The sequence below is a fragment of the Lasiosphaeria miniovina genome, assembly GCF_030549165.1.
Source record: "Lasiosphaeria miniovina strain SMH2392-1A chromosome Unknown B0T26scaffold_5, whole genome shotgun sequence".
In the NCBI taxonomy this organism is placed as follows: Eukaryota; Fungi; Ascomycota; class Sordariomycetes; order Sordariales; family Lasiosphaeriaceae; genus Lasiosphaeria; species Lasiosphaeria miniovina.
In genome coordinates this window covers 4569718-4588233 of record NW_026848224.1, presented here as the reverse complement: position 1 = coordinate 4588233, position 18516 = coordinate 4569718, and the positions used below count along the sequence as shown (strand labels likewise).

The window sequence follows — 18516 nt, the reverse complement described above, 5'->3', positions numbered from 1 at the left end:
CCGTCGGCAGCACAGTCGACACCATGCCGCAGCTCGGCGCGACATTTGTTCCTGGAGGCTTCGATGACTATTACATGCCGGAAGTTATCGCCCCTGCCCCTCAACGGTGAGTTTATAAACCCCTGGATAAACCCCTGGATGCCGGCGCACTTCCAGATCCTATCTCGCAATATTTGCGCCTTGCGCAGCAGTCGATAGGAGTTATCGAGAGAGGGAGAGGAAGAGGATCGCATCGCCTAGTGAGGCTTGGGCGGATACGCAGCACGCTCAATGGAGGCTGGAAGCTGAAAGCTAACGACCTGCTCGTCATTTCTATAGGGTAATGCCCGAAGTGCCCCAGAATATGCAAGAGGACCTTCAGCGCATGGAGCTCGAAGCCCGCGAAGCCGCTCCAAGAAGAGAGTCAAAAATGTGAGTGCAGACTGCAGACTGCAGACAACCAACCCAGCGAACCCCACCAGGACCCAGCACCCTTGTTGACAAACCGATTAAATCCACTGACTGGCAAAAACAATACGCAGTGCGGACAGCTTCAAGCCTTTCCAAAGTCCCGCCATCGGTGCGACAGCGATGGACGCGCCGTCTTTTTCACCATTTCCCAAGATAAAGGGAGAGAACATCCCCCCGAGCGACGAGGAGAAGGAAGGCATCCTTTGGCAGGCGCGCGCCCTCGTCCTCCACTCCAATAATGTCTCGATGCAGGTAACGTGGGCTAGGGATACACTGTTATGGATCGAGGTGTCTGCCGATGCGCATGCCCGGGAATGGAAGCGGACGGGGAAAGGCAGAGAACGGCCGCCGACGCCCAAGGCCGAGCACGACCTGCGCGTCGACGCCGTTAACATCATCGGATACCTGGCCGACCAAGACCACCCGGAGGCGACCTTTATGAAGGGCAAATGGCTCGAATTCGGCAAGTTTGGCTTCCGCGAGGACAGGAGAGAAGCATACACCCTCTACAAGAAAGCGGCCAGGGGCAAGAACGGGCGCGCAGAATACCGGATGGGCATGTTGTACGAGAACTCCAACGACATCCTAAATGCCATCAAGCACTACGAGTATGGCGTGGATATGGACGACTCTGCATCAAATTACAGGTTGGGGATGATGCATCTCATGGGACAACACGGCTTCCCACGCGATTATCTGCTGGGCCTGGAGATGATTCAAAAGGCGGCCGACACGTCAGACGAGGACGCACCCCAAGGGGCATACGTCTACGGCATGCTCATTGCTCGGGAGCTACCTGACATCACCGTCCCAGAAACAATCCTGCCGTGCGACCTCACCGTCGCCCGGCAATATATTGAGAAGGCGGCATATCTCAGCTTTTCCAAGGCGCAGCTCAAGATGGGCCAGGCCTACGAACTAAGCCAGCTTGGTTGTGATTTCAACCCTGCATACTCTCTTCACTACTACGGCCTCGCGGCGCGTCAAGGGCAGCCCGAAGCAGCGTTAGGTGTGAGCAGGTGGTTCTTGTTCGGGTTTGAGAATGTCTTCCCGAAAAACGAGCAGCTGGCGTTTAAGTATGCCCAAGAAGCCGCCGAGTCAGGGCTCGCAACTGGCGAATTTGCAATGGGCTACTATCATGAGATCGGGATCCACGTGCAGAAGAATATCCGGGAAGCACGCAGGTGGTACGAGCTGGCGGCTGAGCACGGGAACAAGGATGCACTTGAGAGAATCGAGTCTCTGAGCCAGTCGAAGACGCTGACAAAGCAAGACCACGAAACTACAACTTTGACGCGTATAAAGTCTCAACATGGATCACAGCGTGGCAAGCGACCCGACAGGTTCGCAAGACAGCCCGCAGTCCTACCAACCCTGAAGGAGTCGGAGCCGGCGCCCGGGGCCGACGGTGCGTCTCTTATCCCTTGTGAAATCTCTCCGCTGAATATACTAACTTTTGTTGAAGACTCGATTGAGTTTCCGGATCCTGAGCGACCTAGCAGCATGAACTCGCGGACGCCTGCATTTACCGTTAATATTGACTCGAGCCTTGCTATGCGGCCAAAGTCTGCCGCCCCTTATCCCCTCGACGACAGACCGGCAGCCCTCAACGTCCGGCCTAAATCCACTGCCCCATATCCAGAAGACGATATGCTCGTCCAAAGGCCACAGTCACAGTATCAAAACCCGTCCGCCCGCCTCTCCATAGGTGCTGGGCCGCAGGCAGACCGGCCAGGCAGTGCATTTGGTATTCGCCCGCTTTTACCCAACAACAACCCGAACCCGAACACCAACCCCCCTTACCCTCAGCCAGGTGCTGGCCGTGGCTCTTACCCGCCAAACCAAGCTGTAGGTGCTGGGTGGGAGCCACAGGTGCCGTCCAGTTATCGGCAGCCCAGCGCTAGCCCCTCAAGACAAGAGTATAGAAACGAGGGTCAACAATGGAAGCCGCAGCCAGACCTGCCATCTCAGCGTCTGGGATCGACGAATGTTGGACCTAGAGTTACCGTCCCAGCTGGAGCTGCTCCTGTGGGCGACCCAACTCGGAACCGCCTGCAAAAGTTTAATCCCAGCATTACTAGTCCTCCTCAACCGGGACCGCAAAGCCCACCTTACGGTCAGCAGTCAAGGCCTGGCTACGCGTCGCCCCCCAACCCTGCAGCTCCTGGCTACGCTTCGCCACCCAGTATGACCAGCCCCGGCGGTCAGCCCGGCTACGGCCCACGGACTGCCAGCAGGCCGGTTAGTGATACTTACGATCGCTACGATCGCTACGGTGCTGGGCCCCCACCTGCGGGCAGCCGATTGTCTTCCTCGGTAAGCGCAGGAAACCTGCAGCCACAGAGGCTCGACAACCTCCCCGCGCCAGGTCACGCGAGGCTACCGTCGGGCGGGCCGAGCCCACTGAAACAACGGCCGGTTCAACCTGATGGGCGGGCCACCGCGCCTCCATCACAGAATATGAGGCCGAACCCCTCGCCAACAGGACCCAGTCCCGGTCCTAGCCCCGGCCCCAGCCCCAATCCTGCGAGCCAGGCATCAAGCGCGGCGAGCACGCCCAACCTGCCTGGTCAGCTGGGGCGCCCCGGTGGCAAGCCAGCCCGAGTCCCGACGGACCATCCGGATGGAAAGACGATGGGTCAGGGGCCCGCGACTTTTGAGGAGATGGGAATCCCCCAGGGAAAGAACGAGGGCGACTGTGTGAGTATTGTTATGGCCCCATTCCGGAGCCTTTTCCGGTTTCTTTGCTGACATGCGTATTCAGGTTGTGATGTGAATCAAGTGGATGGGTCACGTTGGGACAGGAGGATGGTGGCTGGGATTTTATCCGGCATTCTGTTATTGGTTGAAATTACGCTCGCATATTACCCAGCGAGTTTTGTTCCTCTCTCTCATCAGACGGAGGAATAGAGGCTATTGCTTTGGAGCTTTACTGGGGCGGTGATGGTTTAGATACCATCAATATTCTTCCAACTTTCACGGGCCATTATTTCTTCCGGCTATTGCTTTTCTTGATCACGTCAAGACATCATGATAATGATCTTGAAAACATCAAGGGAAGGGTACCCGGATATGGTGGTTGCCTTGAGAATTAGATGTAATGAAAAAGTCATTGTAAACAACTAGACCGTGGATGGCTTGTTTATCTAGGCTTCATAACAGGGCGTTAATTAGGTATGGTGAGATTCTTTGTCTTGCCCTTGAACTGCTTTAACCATTCAAGGCCAAACGGAACCTACTATTATAGTTATAAAACTGTACGGCCCTACCGTTTCTAAGATTATCACACCGGAGATTCAATTTAATCACCCATTTGAGCCAGCAGTAAATCGTGCTCACGACAAAGCCTCTAATAGGCAAGGCGAAAGTAACCCCTATACGAGTTGGTAATCTTATACACGGAGCTAGAAAGGAAAGTGAAAGGCAAAGTATAAAGTGGGACTAAAGGTACTCGCAGGAGAAAGCAATACCCCCGTTACTGTTTTTAATTCCTGGCTGGGGAACCGCAGGGCTGTTTGAGCCGAGATTTGGCGATGCATATCCGGCTGTACCCCCACGAGTTATAGTAGGTTATACGCCGGAAGTTATATCAACCCATGACACTTCGTTGACGGCGACGTAATATCGTACGACAGTCCGTCTGTCTGAGGGTGGTAGGCCGTTGACATCAACAACTTGGTATTTAATGCCTTGAACACTCCTTTCCAGATGTCCATTCGACAGGGCACTACCGACCTGGGATCACCAATACTGAGATCGACCAACACATCACTCCAAACCATGGTGACCTTCGGAGTGAGTTCGATAAATGACGACAACACAAGCTCATAACTCCCCGGCCGCACCCTCTAGGTCGCCTACCGTCGACAGGGTAAGACGCATGGAGGCATTGGCCAAGAAGCGTAGCCTCCCAGATGATTCCGCACCGGACGCCGAGCATTCAACACCCACAAAGTCGATAGAAACGCCCAAAAAGAGTCCCCCAAAGAAAAAGACCCCTGCCAGTACACCCAACACGGCCAACGTGGACCACCCCTCCACACCAGTAGTCACTGAATCCCCAGGTCCCGCCCGAAAACCCACTGGCAAGAAGGACAAGGGCGAGCGCAAGAGGGATTTGGAAGGCGAAGCCGACGCTCCCCAACCTGCCGAGTCCAAACGGCAGAAGACAGGGGACGCCCCTACACCCAAATCGCATATCGTAGTTTGTTGCGAGATCAATCGTTCACTCAGCCACTTTTGTGACAAGACCAAGCAGTTGTTCTCATCAGACCGACCCACAAGTTTTATCAGAATAAATGTTATAGATAGTCTAGCAAATATACAGGCCAAGAAAAGCCTAGCTGTTTTAGAGAAGAAATAGGGATTCCAACAGCTTTTACATCCCTCAGCGCAAAACCTTTACGGCAAGTTGTAGGGCATCAAGGCCTTTCAAATCCTATAACGTCCCCCGCTAATAAACATCCAGGGATTGAATTGTATTACTCTTCACATTCTGTAAATCACCTTTCACTTTGGTGATGAAAGAAGACGGAAGAGAAAGAGACGAAGACAGAAAGTGAATTAAATTCCGGTACACAACTCCTGCATCTCGCCCCTCCAGAACAATCTTCCCACAGTCCCATCAGCCATCTAGAACATCCCCACCTTTGCAGGCCGCATGCAATATCCCGCCTTGCAAGCTTCGCAGAGCTCCGACTCGTGCTTCGGCCCAAGCAGCCTCGGAGCGTACACTTGCGGCGCTATGGGCACGCCAGCCTACTTCTTCATCCAGTACGCGACACGCTCGACATAAACGTCCTCGTTCACCACCATGGCGCCGAGCCTGTTGCGCCCCTTGCAGCGTTGGTTGAACACGAGCGCGTCGTAGCCCATGGCCCCGGCCCCGGCCCCGCCGCTGAACAGCGGCCAGACGCCCGCGCTGTCGATGCTGGCGCTGTCGTGGCGCGCGGAATAGTACCGCCGGGTCAGGATCCCCACTTTCATACTGCCCCAGCCCGCGCGGCCGCAATGGCTGTTGAGGCACTGGAAGAGGGCCATGATGTTGGTCGGGTATTCGTCGATGACGGTGGCTTCTCCGTCGAGTCCGGCGGAGTGATTGAACCACGGCAGCGGGCGGATGAGGCCTGCCGTGGCTGCCAGCACGGCCTCATGCAGGGATGGCAACGTGACGGTGGCGTCTTGGGCTGCGTGGCCTTTGGGCGGGTTTTGGTCTTGGGGTCTCCGTTGATTGTTCCTCTTGCCCGCCATTGGTGAGAGAGAGCTTGGTGATGGAGCGAGGGAGAATGTTTAGAGGTTGGGTCTTCAGATGTGCGGATGAGTAGATGGGGTTCAGGTGGTTGCTGTCGAGGGCAGGTAGACTAGAGGGACATGTAAAATAATGAAGCCGAGGGCGAGTGTGAGTGCCAGATTGGGACCCTGCATTCTTGTGAGGCCGGGAGTGTGATGGCCGGGCCCATCTGCGAGAGCAAACGGCCCTCGACTCCGTTGTCATATGGCAGATTGCCTCGAGACGGCTATGTGCATTGCACATATTTACGCAGCTCCCATTCGACGCAGAATACGGCTTGAGCTGTTTGCTTTGACACCCCCGGCAGAAAGCCGCATGATTTAGAGAACCCATATCCGATGACCACGCCGGGGCAGCCATCCAGGCCTCACTGCTTTGATATCCCTGCTGGCTTGTTTTTGTTGTGATATGTGCGAGTTCTCGCTGGCGTGACATTGCCAACGCCTCCCAGCTGAACGGCGTTTGTCATTCACGTGCACCTCATTATTCGTCATGTGCATTTCCGGCGGCTCCTTGGACTACCTCACGTTTGGAGCAACCTGCATGTAAGAGATTAACCGTCAGCTGTTTGTCGGTTACGGTTCCACGACGAAATCTCGTCCACATTCAAAATCGAAGAGCTAAGACACGGTGTGAGTGGATCGGTAGCTGAAAAGGAGAATAGTTGCTATGCCGGTACGAGAACAAATGATCGCTAGCTAGAAACCCCAGCACTATGTGTAGTAGAGTGGACTTGGTGTACTGATCCGGGCTAATATAACCTTGCTATGAACCGAAACGAAGGTAGAGTAATTAGAGCAAGTTCTCCGCACCGCAGGTTGAGTGCTTCTCAGCCTCCAACCTCTTTCGTGGGAATTGCCGCGAGATGATAAGCGACTCTCAGTGCTGATCAACAGGCGATTGGCTGGGTCGTGCTCTCAACCGGGAACGGGGAGCACGCTGAGGGGCCTCGAACATATACCGGATTTCGCGGAATGAATAGTTCCGGGCTGGCGGGCCAGGACACAGCCATATAATATCACGCCTAAATAGACCAAGAGGATCAAAATGCGGGGGAGCGAGCGCGCCTGGCCTTGATCGAAGGGGCAGCCGCAGTTATAATAGGGCTCGCCGACTATTGGGAAGCATGTCGAACCGCGGTGCCCTAGTAAGCTCGCCATCATGGTTTCCAAGTCGTCATATATCAAGCTAGCGGCGTCGCTGCTCGCCGGCGTGGTCGTCGCTCAGACCCCTGCGGCGACACCAGAGGACCACCCTCCGCTGCCGACATGGAAGTGCACAAACTCGGGAGGCTGCGTGCAGCAGAACACCTCGGTCGTGCTTGACTGGGATTTCCGCAACGTTCACGCGACTGGCGGCGCCGCGTCGTGCAAGTCTGGAACCAAACTCAGCCAGAGCCAATGCCCCGACGCGGGAACCTGTGCCAAGAACTGCGTGGCAGAGCCAGCCGACTATGCCGCCTCCGGTGTCTCGACGTCCGGCAATGCGGTGACTATGTACCACTATGTCAAGGTGGGAGGCAAGCTCACGAGCGCGTCGCCTCGCATATATCTACTTAACAGCGACGGCAAGTACGTCATGATGAACCTGCTCAACCAGGAGCTCAGCGTCGACGTGGACCTGTCGACGCTGCCGTGCGGCGAGAACGGGGCCTTCTATCTGTCCGAGATGGTGGCAGACGGCAGCAAGAACCCGGCGCAGTTCAACGCCGGCGGTGCGGGCATGGGCAACGGTTACTGTGATGCCCAGTGCCAGGGCTACTGCTGCAACGAGATGGACATACTCGAGGCCAATTCCATGGCCAACGCCTTCACAGGACACCCCTGCAAGGGCAACAACTGTGACAAGAACGGCTGCGGCTACAACCCGTACGCCAGCAACCAGCGTAACTTCTGGGGCCCTGGCAAGACGCTGGACACCTCCAAGCCCTTCACCGCCATCACCCAGTTTCCCGCCAGCGGCGGCCGGCTGAGCCAGATCACGCGAAAGTACATCCAGAACGGCCGGACCATCACCAGTGGGTCCCTGAACAGCTGCGGCTCCGAAGGGTCGACGGGAGGCATGACGGGTATGGGTCAGGCACTGGGACGAGGCAGTGAGTAGCATTCCCATTGAACCCCCCTTTTTAGACGCACGACCGAAAAGTACGACATGGTTAACTCGTGTCTCTCGCAAGTGGTGCTGGCGATGAGCATCTGGAACGACGCCGCTCAGAACATGGCCTGGCTCGACAGCGGCACCAACGGACCCTGTGCAAGCGGACAGGGCAGCCCCTCAAACATCCAGTCACAGCATCCCGACACGCACGTCATCTTTTCAAATATCCGATGGGGAGATATCGGATCGACCACCAAGGGCTGATATGCCAGAAGCCTAGACTTGCCAAGCCGTGGATATCGAATGGCAAGGAGGTTTCAGAAGACGTCTGTGGTCTTCGTCGGGCTGGGTTCGAGTAGTAGTTGAGGACAGTTAAAACTCTTGTGCCAAGATCGGGTGATTAAAACAGTTTACTCTGAAGTGTAGTTGAAAACATGCTGTGCAATTTCCACAACGAGTCCAGAGTTCCCGCTATCTAAAAGGGAGAAACAGTAAAAGAAGGAAAGAGAAACAAAAAAAAGACAGATAAAATCCGATGTTGCCCGCGTCTGCTCGTTTACTTCGTCTCTCACTTCAATCGAAATACTTTTGCGGGTGCAAAAACTCGTAAACCTGGGCCGCCGTCTTGCCCTCGTCAACCAGATTGCCCGAGTTCAGGCGCCAGACATGGATGCCCGCCATATTGTTGGCCGTGTACTGCTGCTCGACCTGTTCAATGGTCTGGCCGCCGCAGTTCGTCTCAGGACAGATGCCATACAGCAGCTGGTCGGACTTGAACCCGAGACTGACGAGTGTCTGCGGAGTGATGCCAGACCCGCCCGCATACGTCTGCATATTGACAAAGTCGACGACCTGCGTCGTCTCGTCGAGGTAGCCGGTGTTGGCGGGGGAGACGGTCAAGTAGAACTTGCGGGCCCCTTCTGCTTTTCCGAGGGCGTCGAGGCCCTGTCGGACGAGCGTCAGCAGAGCGGGAGCGTAGTCTTGAACGTTTGAAGACTCGTAGTCAATGTCGTAGCCGTCGATCCCACCCGAGACGTTTGACCAGGCCTGGATGAAGGTCGCCACGGACGCGGCGTATTTTTGAATTGCCGTCTCATTCTGGAGTGCAGAGATATCGTAGCCCCAGATGCTGGGTGACGAGCCCCACCATTGAGAAGCAATGATCTTTATATCGGGATTCATGGACCTGGCTTGGTGGATGACCCAATTGAACCGATTCGCGAGGGGGCCGGTCTGCTGCGAAGAGTAGAGACCGAACGTGCCGTCCTCCTGGAGGCCCACAGGCCCCACGAGAAGAACATCAGCGACCGTGAAGTTGATCTGCAGCCACTGGGAAGGGATCTCGGTGTAGTTCTGGTTATCCGAGAGGTAAACCCATGCCGCTGCAATCGGAAGGGTGATGGGCGGCGGCGCCGTGCTCGATAGCCTGGGGATCACTGCTCTCCAGGCTATTGAGCAAAGCAGGGCGCTGATGATCCCGAATCCCCAATGTCTGGCCACGGCACTGGACAGCATGGTGCTGGCGAAAACAAGGGCTCGACAAGGGAGTAAAGATTTGGGTTGACTTCTGTTTCCTTTGGTGAAAAAGAAAAGGAACAAGTTTCTGGAGAGTACACGACAGCCCCGAACCTGACCGCCTGTTTATAGATTTTGCTCTGGCTCTTCAGCCTTCTCTTGGGCGACAGCGACATGTGGCTACCTGACTTGAACCGGGCCACCAATCTATTGGTTTGATGCATCATGCATGGGAGAAGTGTGGTTAGTGCTCGGCCTCGAGCTGCAGTAATCCCGGCGCACGCGAGCCGCAACATTCTCTCGAGACCAATAGGTCAAGACTTGCGGCTGAGGCATTGTCTCAATGCGGAAACTCTGGACGGCAGCTTCGGCAAGTGGCGGGCTGACAGAAGCCAAGTCCATAGCTCATATCCGCACTAACTCGATTGGGGATTCATGTTAGTGGAACGGGGAAGCGGCTTGCTGTATACGACTCGTTTCGGTGTGATCAAGTCAAGGCACTGGAGGGGGTGGGTTGGAAGCTTTTGTCGTCTTGCGCGAGCCTGGCAATCCAGTTTGTTTGGGGCTAGGTGAAATGCAAGAGCAACAGCAAGAGCGGGCAAGTGTGTGCGCCGTTTGCACAACGGCATCAGGTGGCAAAGCTGTGACACGAAAATTGGAGTCAACTATGAAGGACGGACACCGCGAGGAGACTCGAGGCTTCCAACTTGACGTTTCGCCACTCACGAGATGAATCGCGCCTTCTGTCGAGTCAGATTTGTGTGAGTTGCGCAGCCGGAGATGGGTGACTCGCACTTTCCATGTTGATTTCTAGGAAAGAATTTGAGCATCCCGAATCGTATAAACCCCTCCCTCGGATCGTTTTCCTCCGCTTCTCGTTTTGCGACCTAGTCACCAATGATGCTGTCCAGAGTCATCTCAGCCAAAATTATTCTCCTGTGACTTATTTCACAGGCTTTTTCATAGCGGTAGTAGGTGCACTGCATTAAAATCTCATAAAAAAAAGAAATAAATGAACGTTAATTAGAGAGACTTTTGACTGACCTTTCAAATAGTGTAGGGTAAAATATCGGATTGAAAGCGACCTCGGCCCAAAAAGGTCACCCAGATCACCGAGGATCTGGACGATAAGGCAGGTTGGACTGGCTGGGAATCGAACCCAGTGTGACGGCGGCAAAACGACTGCCTGTTAAAATCGAGAAGAGTCCACAGAATGAATACCAAATCATATAGTTTAACAAGGCTTGCGGCTCAGTTGGTAGAGCGTTCGCTTAGCATGCATCTTAAAGTTGAACTTCCTATTGGCAGGCTCGCAAAGTCTGGTTGGTTTTGTGGTCGAGACTTTGACATGATCCCGCGCTGCTGGTTGGCAGATCCCGGCCGGTTGCAAACCTTCTGGATTGGGTGGCTTGTAGAATTTAAGGCTTGCGTTTAACCAGGTACCAAATTAAGTAGGTTCGACCCGCGCGTACAAGACACGTATTTGCTTGCCTTTCACTTCTCTTGTAGCCAAATTGCAAAACATTCCCTCAACTCCGAGCGCGAAGCCTGGGACGACGATCTTTTCAACCAAGCCCAAGACCTTCTCCGGCAATGTTCCTGCAACCGAAACTATGACTCGGATACGCGCTGCCTTCGGTGCAGACTCATCCAGTTTCTGATTAATCGCCGATTTAAAGATGATCCTCCAAGACTGTATGTTGGAGCTAGGGGATTCAAGGTTCAAGGACGAGATCGATGATACAACCGACACGGTCACACGGACATGACACAACTCCGCCCAACCTTCAACTCGCCGGCATTGCAACTCGTATGGCAGGGTTTCATTTCGCGCCGCCAGAAAAGCCCAACACAGAGGCCGTACACGCCTTTACGCGAAGCAGCTCGAGTCGTCTTTGGGCAGTCATTGTACAGGAGAAGCACAGCTCACGCGTTAGGGGTCTGGGCTAACTGCGATGATCCCAGCGTCTGGCTCAAACATTGGTGGTGAATGCGACGGCGAGTTGCACTTCCCGTCGTCGAGTCATGCACCAGAGCCGTGGTTATAGAACTGCCCCTCATATACCCTTGCCTGGCCCACAGTCCCCATCGCACCAAGCTACAGTAGATGCTCAAACATCCACCACACCTTCAAATGTTCCGTAGTATAGTGGTCAGTACAATTTCACAGATGATTCCGCTCGGGACCCGGGTTCAATTCCCGGCGGGAGAGAATGCCATCATTTCTACCGTCCGAAGAATGGAAGCATCCCTCCCCTCTTTTTGCTTCCGTTCTACGTCTATCTATTTGTCATTTTAGTCGTATGAGAGTTACTGACAGCGAAGGACGCTACGAACCCCTCGCCTCACGCTTTTGGACTCTTTGGTTCCATGCTTGTCGGCGTCGGCAGCCCTGGTTCCTCGCCGATTTGCAGGCCTCCATGCGAGTCAGTGGGATTGCTTGAATCTGAAGTGGCCGCATCCAACTCGCCGAACCCGTCGGCGTAGTTGGTGGGATAGAGGAAAAGAGACGTTTCATTTAGCCCGCCAGTTCCAGAGTCGCCGGGCGGGTAGCTGTCAAAACCAAAGTCCAAAAATCCCAAGTCGTCACCAAAGAAGTTAGGGGTGCTGTGCAGGTCGCCACCCTCGGCTTCTCGAACACTCTCTGCAATGCAATCCCAAGGCCATAGAGTCTCGGCACCACTAGACTCTGCAAACATGCCAGGGGTCGGAGCGGCGATTATGGCCGATGGAGGAGTTTCGGCTGCTGAAGAGCTGCCGGCCGACGTGTCGCCGTCCGGGTCCAGCATAGACTGGCCTCGTGCAGAAGCCCATTGGTTGTATATCTGCGTCAGCGACAGCTGAAGGGCCTGGCGCTCGTACATGGCGCTGCGCGGCCCGATGCTCTCCCTCAGGATGCTCGGGCCCTCGGCCAGGAAGAAGTCGCGAAAGGAGCTCAGGTCTTCAGACAGCGAGCCGTCGAGGTATGGCGAGTCGGGCCGCCGCGGGTGGTCGGGAAACACGACGTCCCAGATCGCGTACCACTGCTGGTCGGCCGTGTGCTTCGGGTTCGACTTCTTTTTCAGGCTCTCCGTCTGGTCGTCCGTCAGCCACTTCCGGCGAAAGGGCCTCGTCTCGCATGGAATGGCGCTGGCGTAGTGTGAGTCCCGGTCCTGCCGGCATGGGAACTCGTGGCCGCACCGCACACAGTGGCAGGACTGGGCATGAACTCTGCGCAGGTGCTGCTTCACGTCCTGGATCCGCCTGAGCCGGTATCTGAAGCAGTATCGCCACTGACTCGAGTTCTCCTTCCAGAAGGGGCAGGCGAACAAACGACGGTCCAGTCTGATGGTTTCTAAACCGTCTGGGAGCGCGACTTCGATGCTCGGCTCTTTTTCCTCGGCCGAATCCCCATTGTCGTCTGTGCGGCGCCTCTTCCGCGGCGGGCCTTCAGTTGAGCTCTGCTGGTCCTCGTGTCTTGTGTTCCGGCTGCTGCTCGCGCCACCGGATCCCGAGCCCGATGGCGCAGAGGTTGCCTGTCGTAGCCACTCCTCGTACCGGGCGAACAGCAGAGGCAGCATGTCACGGGCCGTCGCAGAGAATTCGTTTGACAGAGATCGAGACACGATGCTGTCTCCAATTTCATGCGTGTGGCCGTCGTCGAAGTCTTCGTCCCGTTCCAAGTCATGTGATGATCCACTAGAAGACGGGCTTGGGGGAGGGAAATCCAGTAACGAAGGGTAGCTGTCGATCACCACGCCCTGAGGAAGACGAGTCAAATCACACCTGGCTGAACATTTGGATTCTTGGCACTTACCGTGCTTGGTGTCGCAAATTTGTGGCTGTCGCCTTGCGGAGAGAGAAGTGAGTCCGAAGCAGGTTTTGACAGGCCGCGCCACGTCGGTGTAGTCCAAGTCCGGCTTGGAAGGAAAGGGTCGCGAGGCACGAGCACCCTCTCAATTACGCACAAAGAGCATCGCGCGTGGTGGCACAGCCATTGCGGGCAGGCCTCATTGATTTCCCATGTCCCCGCGAAACCGCCACACTCGCACTGTCACGTGTTTGTCAGTCCTTGAACGAGTGCGGGAATAGTCACCATGGGGATTCAATACGGACACAGAACCAAGTATAGTCGTGTTTTGGCCCAATTTTGCTTCGTCTTGAACTGAAAAATCTATGCTCGTGTATCGGCATGCTGAAAGCAAACAGCGGTCCAAAGAGAGGTAAGTTGGTACTTTGTACTTTGAGGTATCAAGAGCTACCAAAACAACATAAAAGGCAGAACTGCAAAGGGGCTGGACAAACAATAACCACGGACTATAAGGCCTGTAGTTCGGTGCTACAGTAAGTGCAGAATTTGGCTATGGCAATTGGAGGGCCAGAGAACTGATCACTGGCAGGTCTTTTCTTTCGGGACAAGTCCTGCTGAGGCGAGGCTGGCCAGATTCGTGAAGAGCACAACGGTGCGTTCACCACGGCCCGGTGCCCCGCAGAGTGAGAACCATCCAATGAGAGGGCAGCCGGGAGTGAGCAAATCGGAGTTCAGTCCGGTACATGCGCCACACTTATTCACCGGGGGGTTCAGGACTGGTTAAGACTCGAGAGGGAATTTGAGACGCAGAGACGATCCTTGAGACCTGTCTTTTACCACCAAACACGCCCCTGAACTATCAAACAAACAGAGTCCAAGTCCAAAAACGACATTGATCTGTCCGTCCGTCCAGCTAGCTATCTCCAAGCCAGACATCCACCCAACCAGCAAATGCACTGAGCGCCGGCGTTGAACTCGGCGCAGCATCCTGACCCGGCCCGGCAGTCCCCGATGGTCCTCCACGTGCCCGTGGCGTCGTAGTTGAGAACGAAGTCGTCGAGACACGCCCACTGGCCGAACCGGCACTTGGCCCTGTCTTGGAGTAGCGGCTTTGACGACTGTGCCTCGGCGTTGGCGGTTCTCGCGGCAGGACTCGCTGTGGCGGCTAGAGCGGCCGTGGCTAGGACGACGACTGAGGCGAGGTGCTGGAGCTGCGTGGAGATGGATGTTTGGAAGGCCGTTAGGGTTGTTGAGATGTGTCTGACTGTTGACTGATCGTGGTTGACTTTGGAATAATGTCAAGTTGGCAACTGAGCTTGGGGAGTGAAGTGATGTGACGGAACGACATGGCATCTCGTCGAGACGTGTCGGGCCTTTTATACACAACAAGACAGCGAAACACTCTCCATTAACCAACCTGCAAGGGTGCGCCTGAGTCGATGCAAATCCGAGCAACTCGGACAATCCGACCTTTTGATATTCGATGATACCATAACACGCTCACTCCAGGAGTTAATCGGTAGTAGGATCGGACGGTATCACAACGGCTCTGATCAGCAATCCTGCTGCTCGGTCCAGGGCGGTTACAAGAGCAATCAGTGGCATTATTCCATTGCAATTGGTGTTACCTTCCCCTCGCGGCCTCGAGCTTACTATCCATGGAGGTCAGCAGACAGTCCTGGACGGTACTTATGGGACTGACCGACGCGAGTTCCAAGCTTGAAGCCGCGCGGGTTGAATTGAAACCGACATAGGGAAGCTGGGCCGGGTTACACGGACTTGGCGTTCTTGCTGGTGCAGCTTTACTTTCAACTTGCTAGTAAACCGCATTGATCAGTCCGAATTGGAATTAGTTGAGATTGGCTCTGTGAGCTGATGTACAGCTGTTCCTTTGTGCCTAACCTCACCAATCACCCCCCTGGACAGACAATACGAGTGGTCAGTACTTACTTCAGACTCCTCCAAAACAACGTATACGAAGGAAGGACATGCACTCACCAAGCCCAGTATCCTCTGACCCTTCTGGAACTGCTCCGAATTCTCCTCCCCCATCCACAGAGGCTGCGTGCGCTCGACGCCAGCCTCAGTATCGAACCCCCTGCCGCCCGAGACGAAGACAGCATTGCCATTGATTCCACCGTCAGCAGCGCACTGCACGATGAACCGCGCGACGTCGGCGGGGGTATTGAGCGGCATCTTCTCGGCGGTCCAGCGGTCGCGCAGGGCGCCGGGCAGCAGCTGCGTGGCCGTCGCCCACGGGCAGATGGCGTTGACGCGCAGCCCGGCGAACTGATGCGGCGTCCACGGCGCCAGCGCCCGCATCAGCCCCACTACGCCGTGCTTGGCCGCCGCGTATGCGAACAAGCCCGGCGCCGGCGTGATGCCGGCGATGGACGAGACCAGCACGATGGATTTGGAGGGGGCTGAGCCTAGTGACAAGGGGGGTGTAGTCTCGGTTTCTTTCATGTAGGCCAGCGCCAGCCGAGCAAAGTGCACCACGCTCGTCAGGTTGATGTCGAGCGCCGACGTGATGGGGACGGGTTCCTATGGCCATGGTCAGTGCTCTTGGCGAAGGGTGCAGAGACAAGGGGGTTGTTTACCGTCCTAATGGTTGCGAGGTCCAGAGACTCGGGCTCGAACCAGCCCGAGGGCTCCTTGACGGCCGCGCAGGAGATGGCCACGTCTACCCGGCCGTGCTTTTGGTGTGCTGCATCAAACAGAGCCAGCTGTGACTGGTAATTGCGCACATCGACCTGGGTGAAGTGGGCTGTCCCGGCGCCATGGCTGTCGATGCCCTTGCCCTTTTCGGAGTGAAGGTCCGCTTCGAGCTGCGTCCCGTGCCGCGCGTCCCAGTCCCCGAAGAATACGTGTGCTCCTAGAGCGTGAAGGAGAGTCACGGTTGCGGCCCCGATTCCTTGTGCTCCTCCTGGATGGAAAGGGGGGGGGGGGGGGGGGGGGTGGACATCGATGTCAGTCTCAGGTTGACATTAAGAAAGTCGCACAGGAACTGAGGCGAATGGCTTTCCTACCTGTGATGACGACGACCTTGTCCCGAAGCTGTTCCGCGGCCGTGGCGGAGTAGGTAATCTCGGCCATGTTGTTGTTCTGTGCAGAAACTTGTATACAGAAACTTGACGTGCATGAATAGCCTAGACTAGACTTGAGTACCTATTTGAAAGGGAGAATTTGACGTGACCTTGTTTTTAACGAACAAGAGACTTGAGATCGCAAATAGACTGGCTGGGGGGCTGGTCAACTGCCGCGATGTTGAGCGGTCCACTCCTTACCCCGATGCGGGGTTACGGGCCGAAGGGAGAGCCGTCTTTGCCGTCTTTGATCTTCGGGTCTATCCCGCTTTCTCTCACAGCCCGGAGAACGTGTCCCGAGCTTGAGTTGTCTGTCGGTTCCACTAACTCAAATGCGTACATCTTCACCGAGTTTTTTTTTGGTGGTGGCATCTTCCGCCAACACAAAACTCCTCCCTTGTTTCTCCTGCATCGAATCCATCGAATCCTGGCACCACCGACGACAACAAAATATCGGACTAATTAATTATCATCAAGGAAAATTCTCGCACCTGCTGTGCCGTCGAAATGGCTTCTCCCTCGCCCAAGTCGGTCATTGTCACGGGCGGCGCCAGCGGCATCGGGCTGGCCATGAGCCGGCACTTTGCGTCGAGCGGCCACCGCGTCGCCATACTCGACGTCAACGGCGGCTCGGGGCCGGCCACGGCCGCGGCGGTGGCGGCCGAGTTCCCGCAGGCGCGCGTGTTGTTCCGCAAGTGCGACGTGTCGTCGTGGGCCGACCAGGCCGCCGCCTTTGAGCACGTCTACCGCGAGCACGGCGGCCACATCGACATCGTCATGGCCAACGCCGGCGTGTCCGAGCAGGGCGCCACCACGCTGGTCCACCGCCTCGATGAGGAAGAGGACACGCCCTCGCCGCCGAACCTGGCTACCATCAACATCAATCTCGTGGGAACTATTTACTGTACGGTTGTCTGACTCTGAGCAAAGCGTCCCCTTTTCTTTTTTGAGTCTCGGCTTACCGTATCTGTGTGCTGAGGGACGTGATTAGCCGTCAAATTGGCGGTTCATTACATGAGAAAGGGCGCCAAGGCGGGCGGCAACGAGAGCGCGTCGAGGGGGTCAATCATATGCTCGGCGTCCAACGCAGGGCTCTACGCCCTCCCTGTCGCGCCGCTGTACGCAACGTCCAAGTTTGGTGTGGTGGGGCTCGTCCGCTCGACGGCGAGGGTCATTGCCAGACTGAACATTCAGATCAATGCCCTGGCGCCGGCAGTGCTGGGTACGTCTTTTAGTTGAAACGTGTGCATCGAAACCCCAGTTAATGACTTTGATCGAGGTGTCAGACACCAACATCGCCCCCAACAAGGATCTCTTCAAACACATGGTTGTCACGCCCATGGCGACGCTCATCCGCGGCGTCGATAGGTTTCTGGCCGACCCGGGCCTGACGGGTGCTGTGGCCGAGATACACGGCGACAGTGTCACTATACGCCCTCCGCACGAGTACGTCGACGCCGAGAGCGAGCAGAACATTGAGACATTTTGGACCCTGGGCTACGCGTAATGGGCTTGTGTTTGGGCCGTTGGCTGCTCTGCAACCGGGACTGGTAAGGGGGGGCCCGCAATGGAAAAGGAAAGAGAAAGAGAAAGAGAAAGAGAAAGGAAGAAATGGAATGGTGAAAACATCGGGTGGGCTTGTGGACTGTAATAATTACCGTACAGCCCCGGGAACGGGCGGATGGGAACCAGTGATAACTAAGACGGCAGGAGCTGACAGTCGGCTGGCACCGTGGGACTTTAGAACTTGGCCACTGTGAAGAAAGACTCTTTTTCTGTCCCTGCCCCAAGTCTTTGAAGCCGCAGGCCGTGATTCCAAAACTGCGTCTGCGGGTGGCACTGCTCGTTGGCCCAAGGACGTAGTGACTCTACCGCTTATATACGCGCCAGAGCCTGCCCCTCAATTCGCTCTCCCCTGTCATGCCCTGTCTATATTCGTATTCGCTTAGCCTCACAGCAGTCACGACTCTTGAAACAGTTTGAGAAGAGGAGTGACAGCCAACAGGCCCACAGGTCTGTGCTCGGAACTGCCAACAGTTCTGAGCGCTGGCACTCGAACCACAACGGTGACTCTTCAGGATAAATACCTATAGTGATTCTATCTATCTGGCTTTTCACCAGTTTGACTAAATAGCAGCACCAAGACAAAGAACGCACACGCGACCTAGATTCATTCCATCGCACAGATATTATCACCTCGAAAAGATTTCTTGCCTGTTGCGATTAGCCATGCCCCGCGAACCGTCTCACGAATTATCCTACGAACCTTCACATGAACCATCATATGA

General features: G+C 55.6%; 7 protein-coding genes and 1 non-coding gene across 8 annotated transcripts; 4 read left to right on the top strand and 4 right to left on the bottom strand.

Annotated features, from left to right (window-relative positions):
- Positions 1–119: 119 nt before the first annotated feature.
- On the top strand, positions 120–3431 carry B0T26DRAFT_370729 (uncharacterized protein). The gene is made up of 3 exons (XM_060434671.1): positions 120–411; positions 522–1858; positions 1916–3431. The coding sequence occupies exons 1-3, from the start codon at positions 323–325 to the stop codon at positions 3199–3201; spliced, it is 2712 nt and encodes a 903-aa protein (XP_060295095.1). The 5' UTR covers positions 120–322; the 3' UTR covers positions 3202–3431.
- A 1540-nt stretch (positions 3432–4971) lies between these two features.
- Positions 4972–5652, bottom strand: B0T26DRAFT_783290 (uncharacterized protein; the record flags this gene model as incomplete). The annotated part of the gene is made up of 2 exons (XM_060446746.1): positions 4972–5347; positions 5411–5652. Coding segments are annotated over 2 exons (381 nt in total), but the record flags the coding sequence as incomplete, so codon positions are not given.
- A 1197-nt stretch (positions 5653–6849) lies between these two features.
- Positions 6850–8101, top strand: B0T26DRAFT_783284 (glycoside hydrolase family 7 protein; the record flags this gene model as incomplete). The annotated part of the gene is made up of 2 exons (XM_060446745.1): positions 6850–7835; positions 7917–8101. The coding sequence occupies exons 1-2, from the start codon at positions 6902–6904 to the stop codon at positions 8099–8101; spliced, it is 1119 nt and encodes a 372-aa protein (XP_060295093.1). The 5' UTR covers positions 6850–6901.
- A 200-nt stretch (positions 8102–8301) lies between these two features.
- B0T26DRAFT_718305 (glycoside hydrolase superfamily) lies at positions 8302–9713 on the bottom strand. Its single transcript, XM_060442377.1, has one exon. It carries the CDS (start codon positions 9350–9352, stop codon positions 8411–8413), a length of 942 nt encoding a protein of 313 aa, XP_060295092.1. The 5' UTR covers positions 9353–9713; the 3' UTR covers positions 8302–8410.
- A 1767-nt stretch (positions 9714–11480) lies between these two features.
- On the bottom strand, positions 11481–13726 carry B0T26DRAFT_718302 (uncharacterized protein). Its single transcript, XM_060442376.1, has 3 exons — positions 13448–13726; positions 13149–13382; positions 11481–13092 (listed from the first exon to the last, which is right to left on the bottom strand). Exons 1-3 carry the CDS (start codon positions 13523–13525, stop codon positions 11698–11700), a joined length of 1707 nt encoding a protein of 568 aa, XP_060295091.1. The 5' UTR covers positions 13526–13726; the 3' UTR covers positions 11481–11697.
- Positions 11488–11564, top strand: B0T26DRAFT_t177. The gene has a single exon. It is a non-coding gene; the product is annotated as a tRNA-OTHER (tRNA).
- Positions 13727–14770: 1044 nt separating the features above from the next.
- On the bottom strand, positions 14771–16397 carry B0T26DRAFT_370675 (uncharacterized protein). The gene is made up of 4 exons (XM_060434670.1): positions 16172–16397; positions 15743–16068; positions 15141–15686; positions 14771–15060 (listed from the first exon to the last, which is right to left on the bottom strand). The coding sequence occupies exons 1-4, from the start codon at positions 16236–16238 to the stop codon at positions 15046–15048; spliced, it is 954 nt and encodes a 317-aa protein (XP_060295090.1). The 5' UTR covers positions 16239–16397; the 3' UTR covers positions 14771–15045.
- Positions 16398–16735: 338 nt separating this feature from the next.
- On the top strand, positions 16736–17828 carry B0T26DRAFT_873817 (uncharacterized protein; the record flags this gene model as incomplete). Its single annotated transcript, XM_060448017.1, has 3 exons — positions 16736–17132; positions 17220–17450; positions 17515–17828. The coding sequence occupies 3 exons, from the start codon at positions 16736–16738 to the stop codon at positions 17733–17735; spliced, it is 849 nt and encodes a 282-aa protein (XP_060295089.1). The 3' UTR covers positions 17736–17828.
- Between the last annotated feature and the right edge of the window lie 688 nt (positions 17829–18516).

Bases quoted from the DNA above. Each gene is read 5' to 3' on its own strand.
- B0T26DRAFT_370729 (XM_060434671.1), top strand. From the start codon at position 323: ATGCCCGAAGTGCCCCAGAATATGCAAGAGGACCTTCAGCGCATGGAG. The intron at 412-521 runs GTGAGTGCAGAC...AACAATACGCAG, and splicing joins CCAAGAAGAGAGTCAAAAAT to TGCGGACAGCTTCAAGCCTT. The intron at 1,859-1,915 runs GTGCGTCTCTTA...CTTTTGTTGAAG, and splicing joins GCCGGCGCCCGGGGCCGACG to ACTCGATTGAGTTTCCGGAT.
- B0T26DRAFT_718305 (XM_060442377.1), bottom strand. From the start codon at position 9,352: ATGCTGTCCAGTGCCGTGGCCAGACATTGGGGATTCGGGATCATCAGC.
- B0T26DRAFT_718302 (XM_060442376.1), bottom strand. From the start codon at position 13,525: ATGCCGATACACGAGCATAGATTTTTCAGTTCAAGACGAAGCAAAATT. The intron at 13,383-13,447 runs GTCCGTATTGAA...AACACGTGACAG, and splicing joins ACGACTATACTTGGTTCTGT to TGCGAGTGTGGCGGTTTCGC. The intron at 13,093-13,148 runs GTAAGTGCCAAG...CGTCTTCCTCAG, and splicing joins AATTTGCGACACCAAGCACG to GGCGTGGTGATCGACAGCTA.
- B0T26DRAFT_370675 (XM_060434670.1), bottom strand. From the start codon at position 16,238: ATGGCCGAGATTACCTACTCCGCCACGGCCGCGGAACAGCTTCGGGAC. The intron at 16,069-16,171 runs GTAGGAAAGCCA...CTTTCCATCCAG, and splicing joins CAAGGTCGTCGTCATCACAG to GAGGAGCACAAGGAATCGGG. The intron at 15,687-15,742 runs GTAAACAACCCC...CCATGGCCATAG, and splicing joins ACCTCGCAACCATTAGGACG to GAACCCGTCCCCATCACGTC.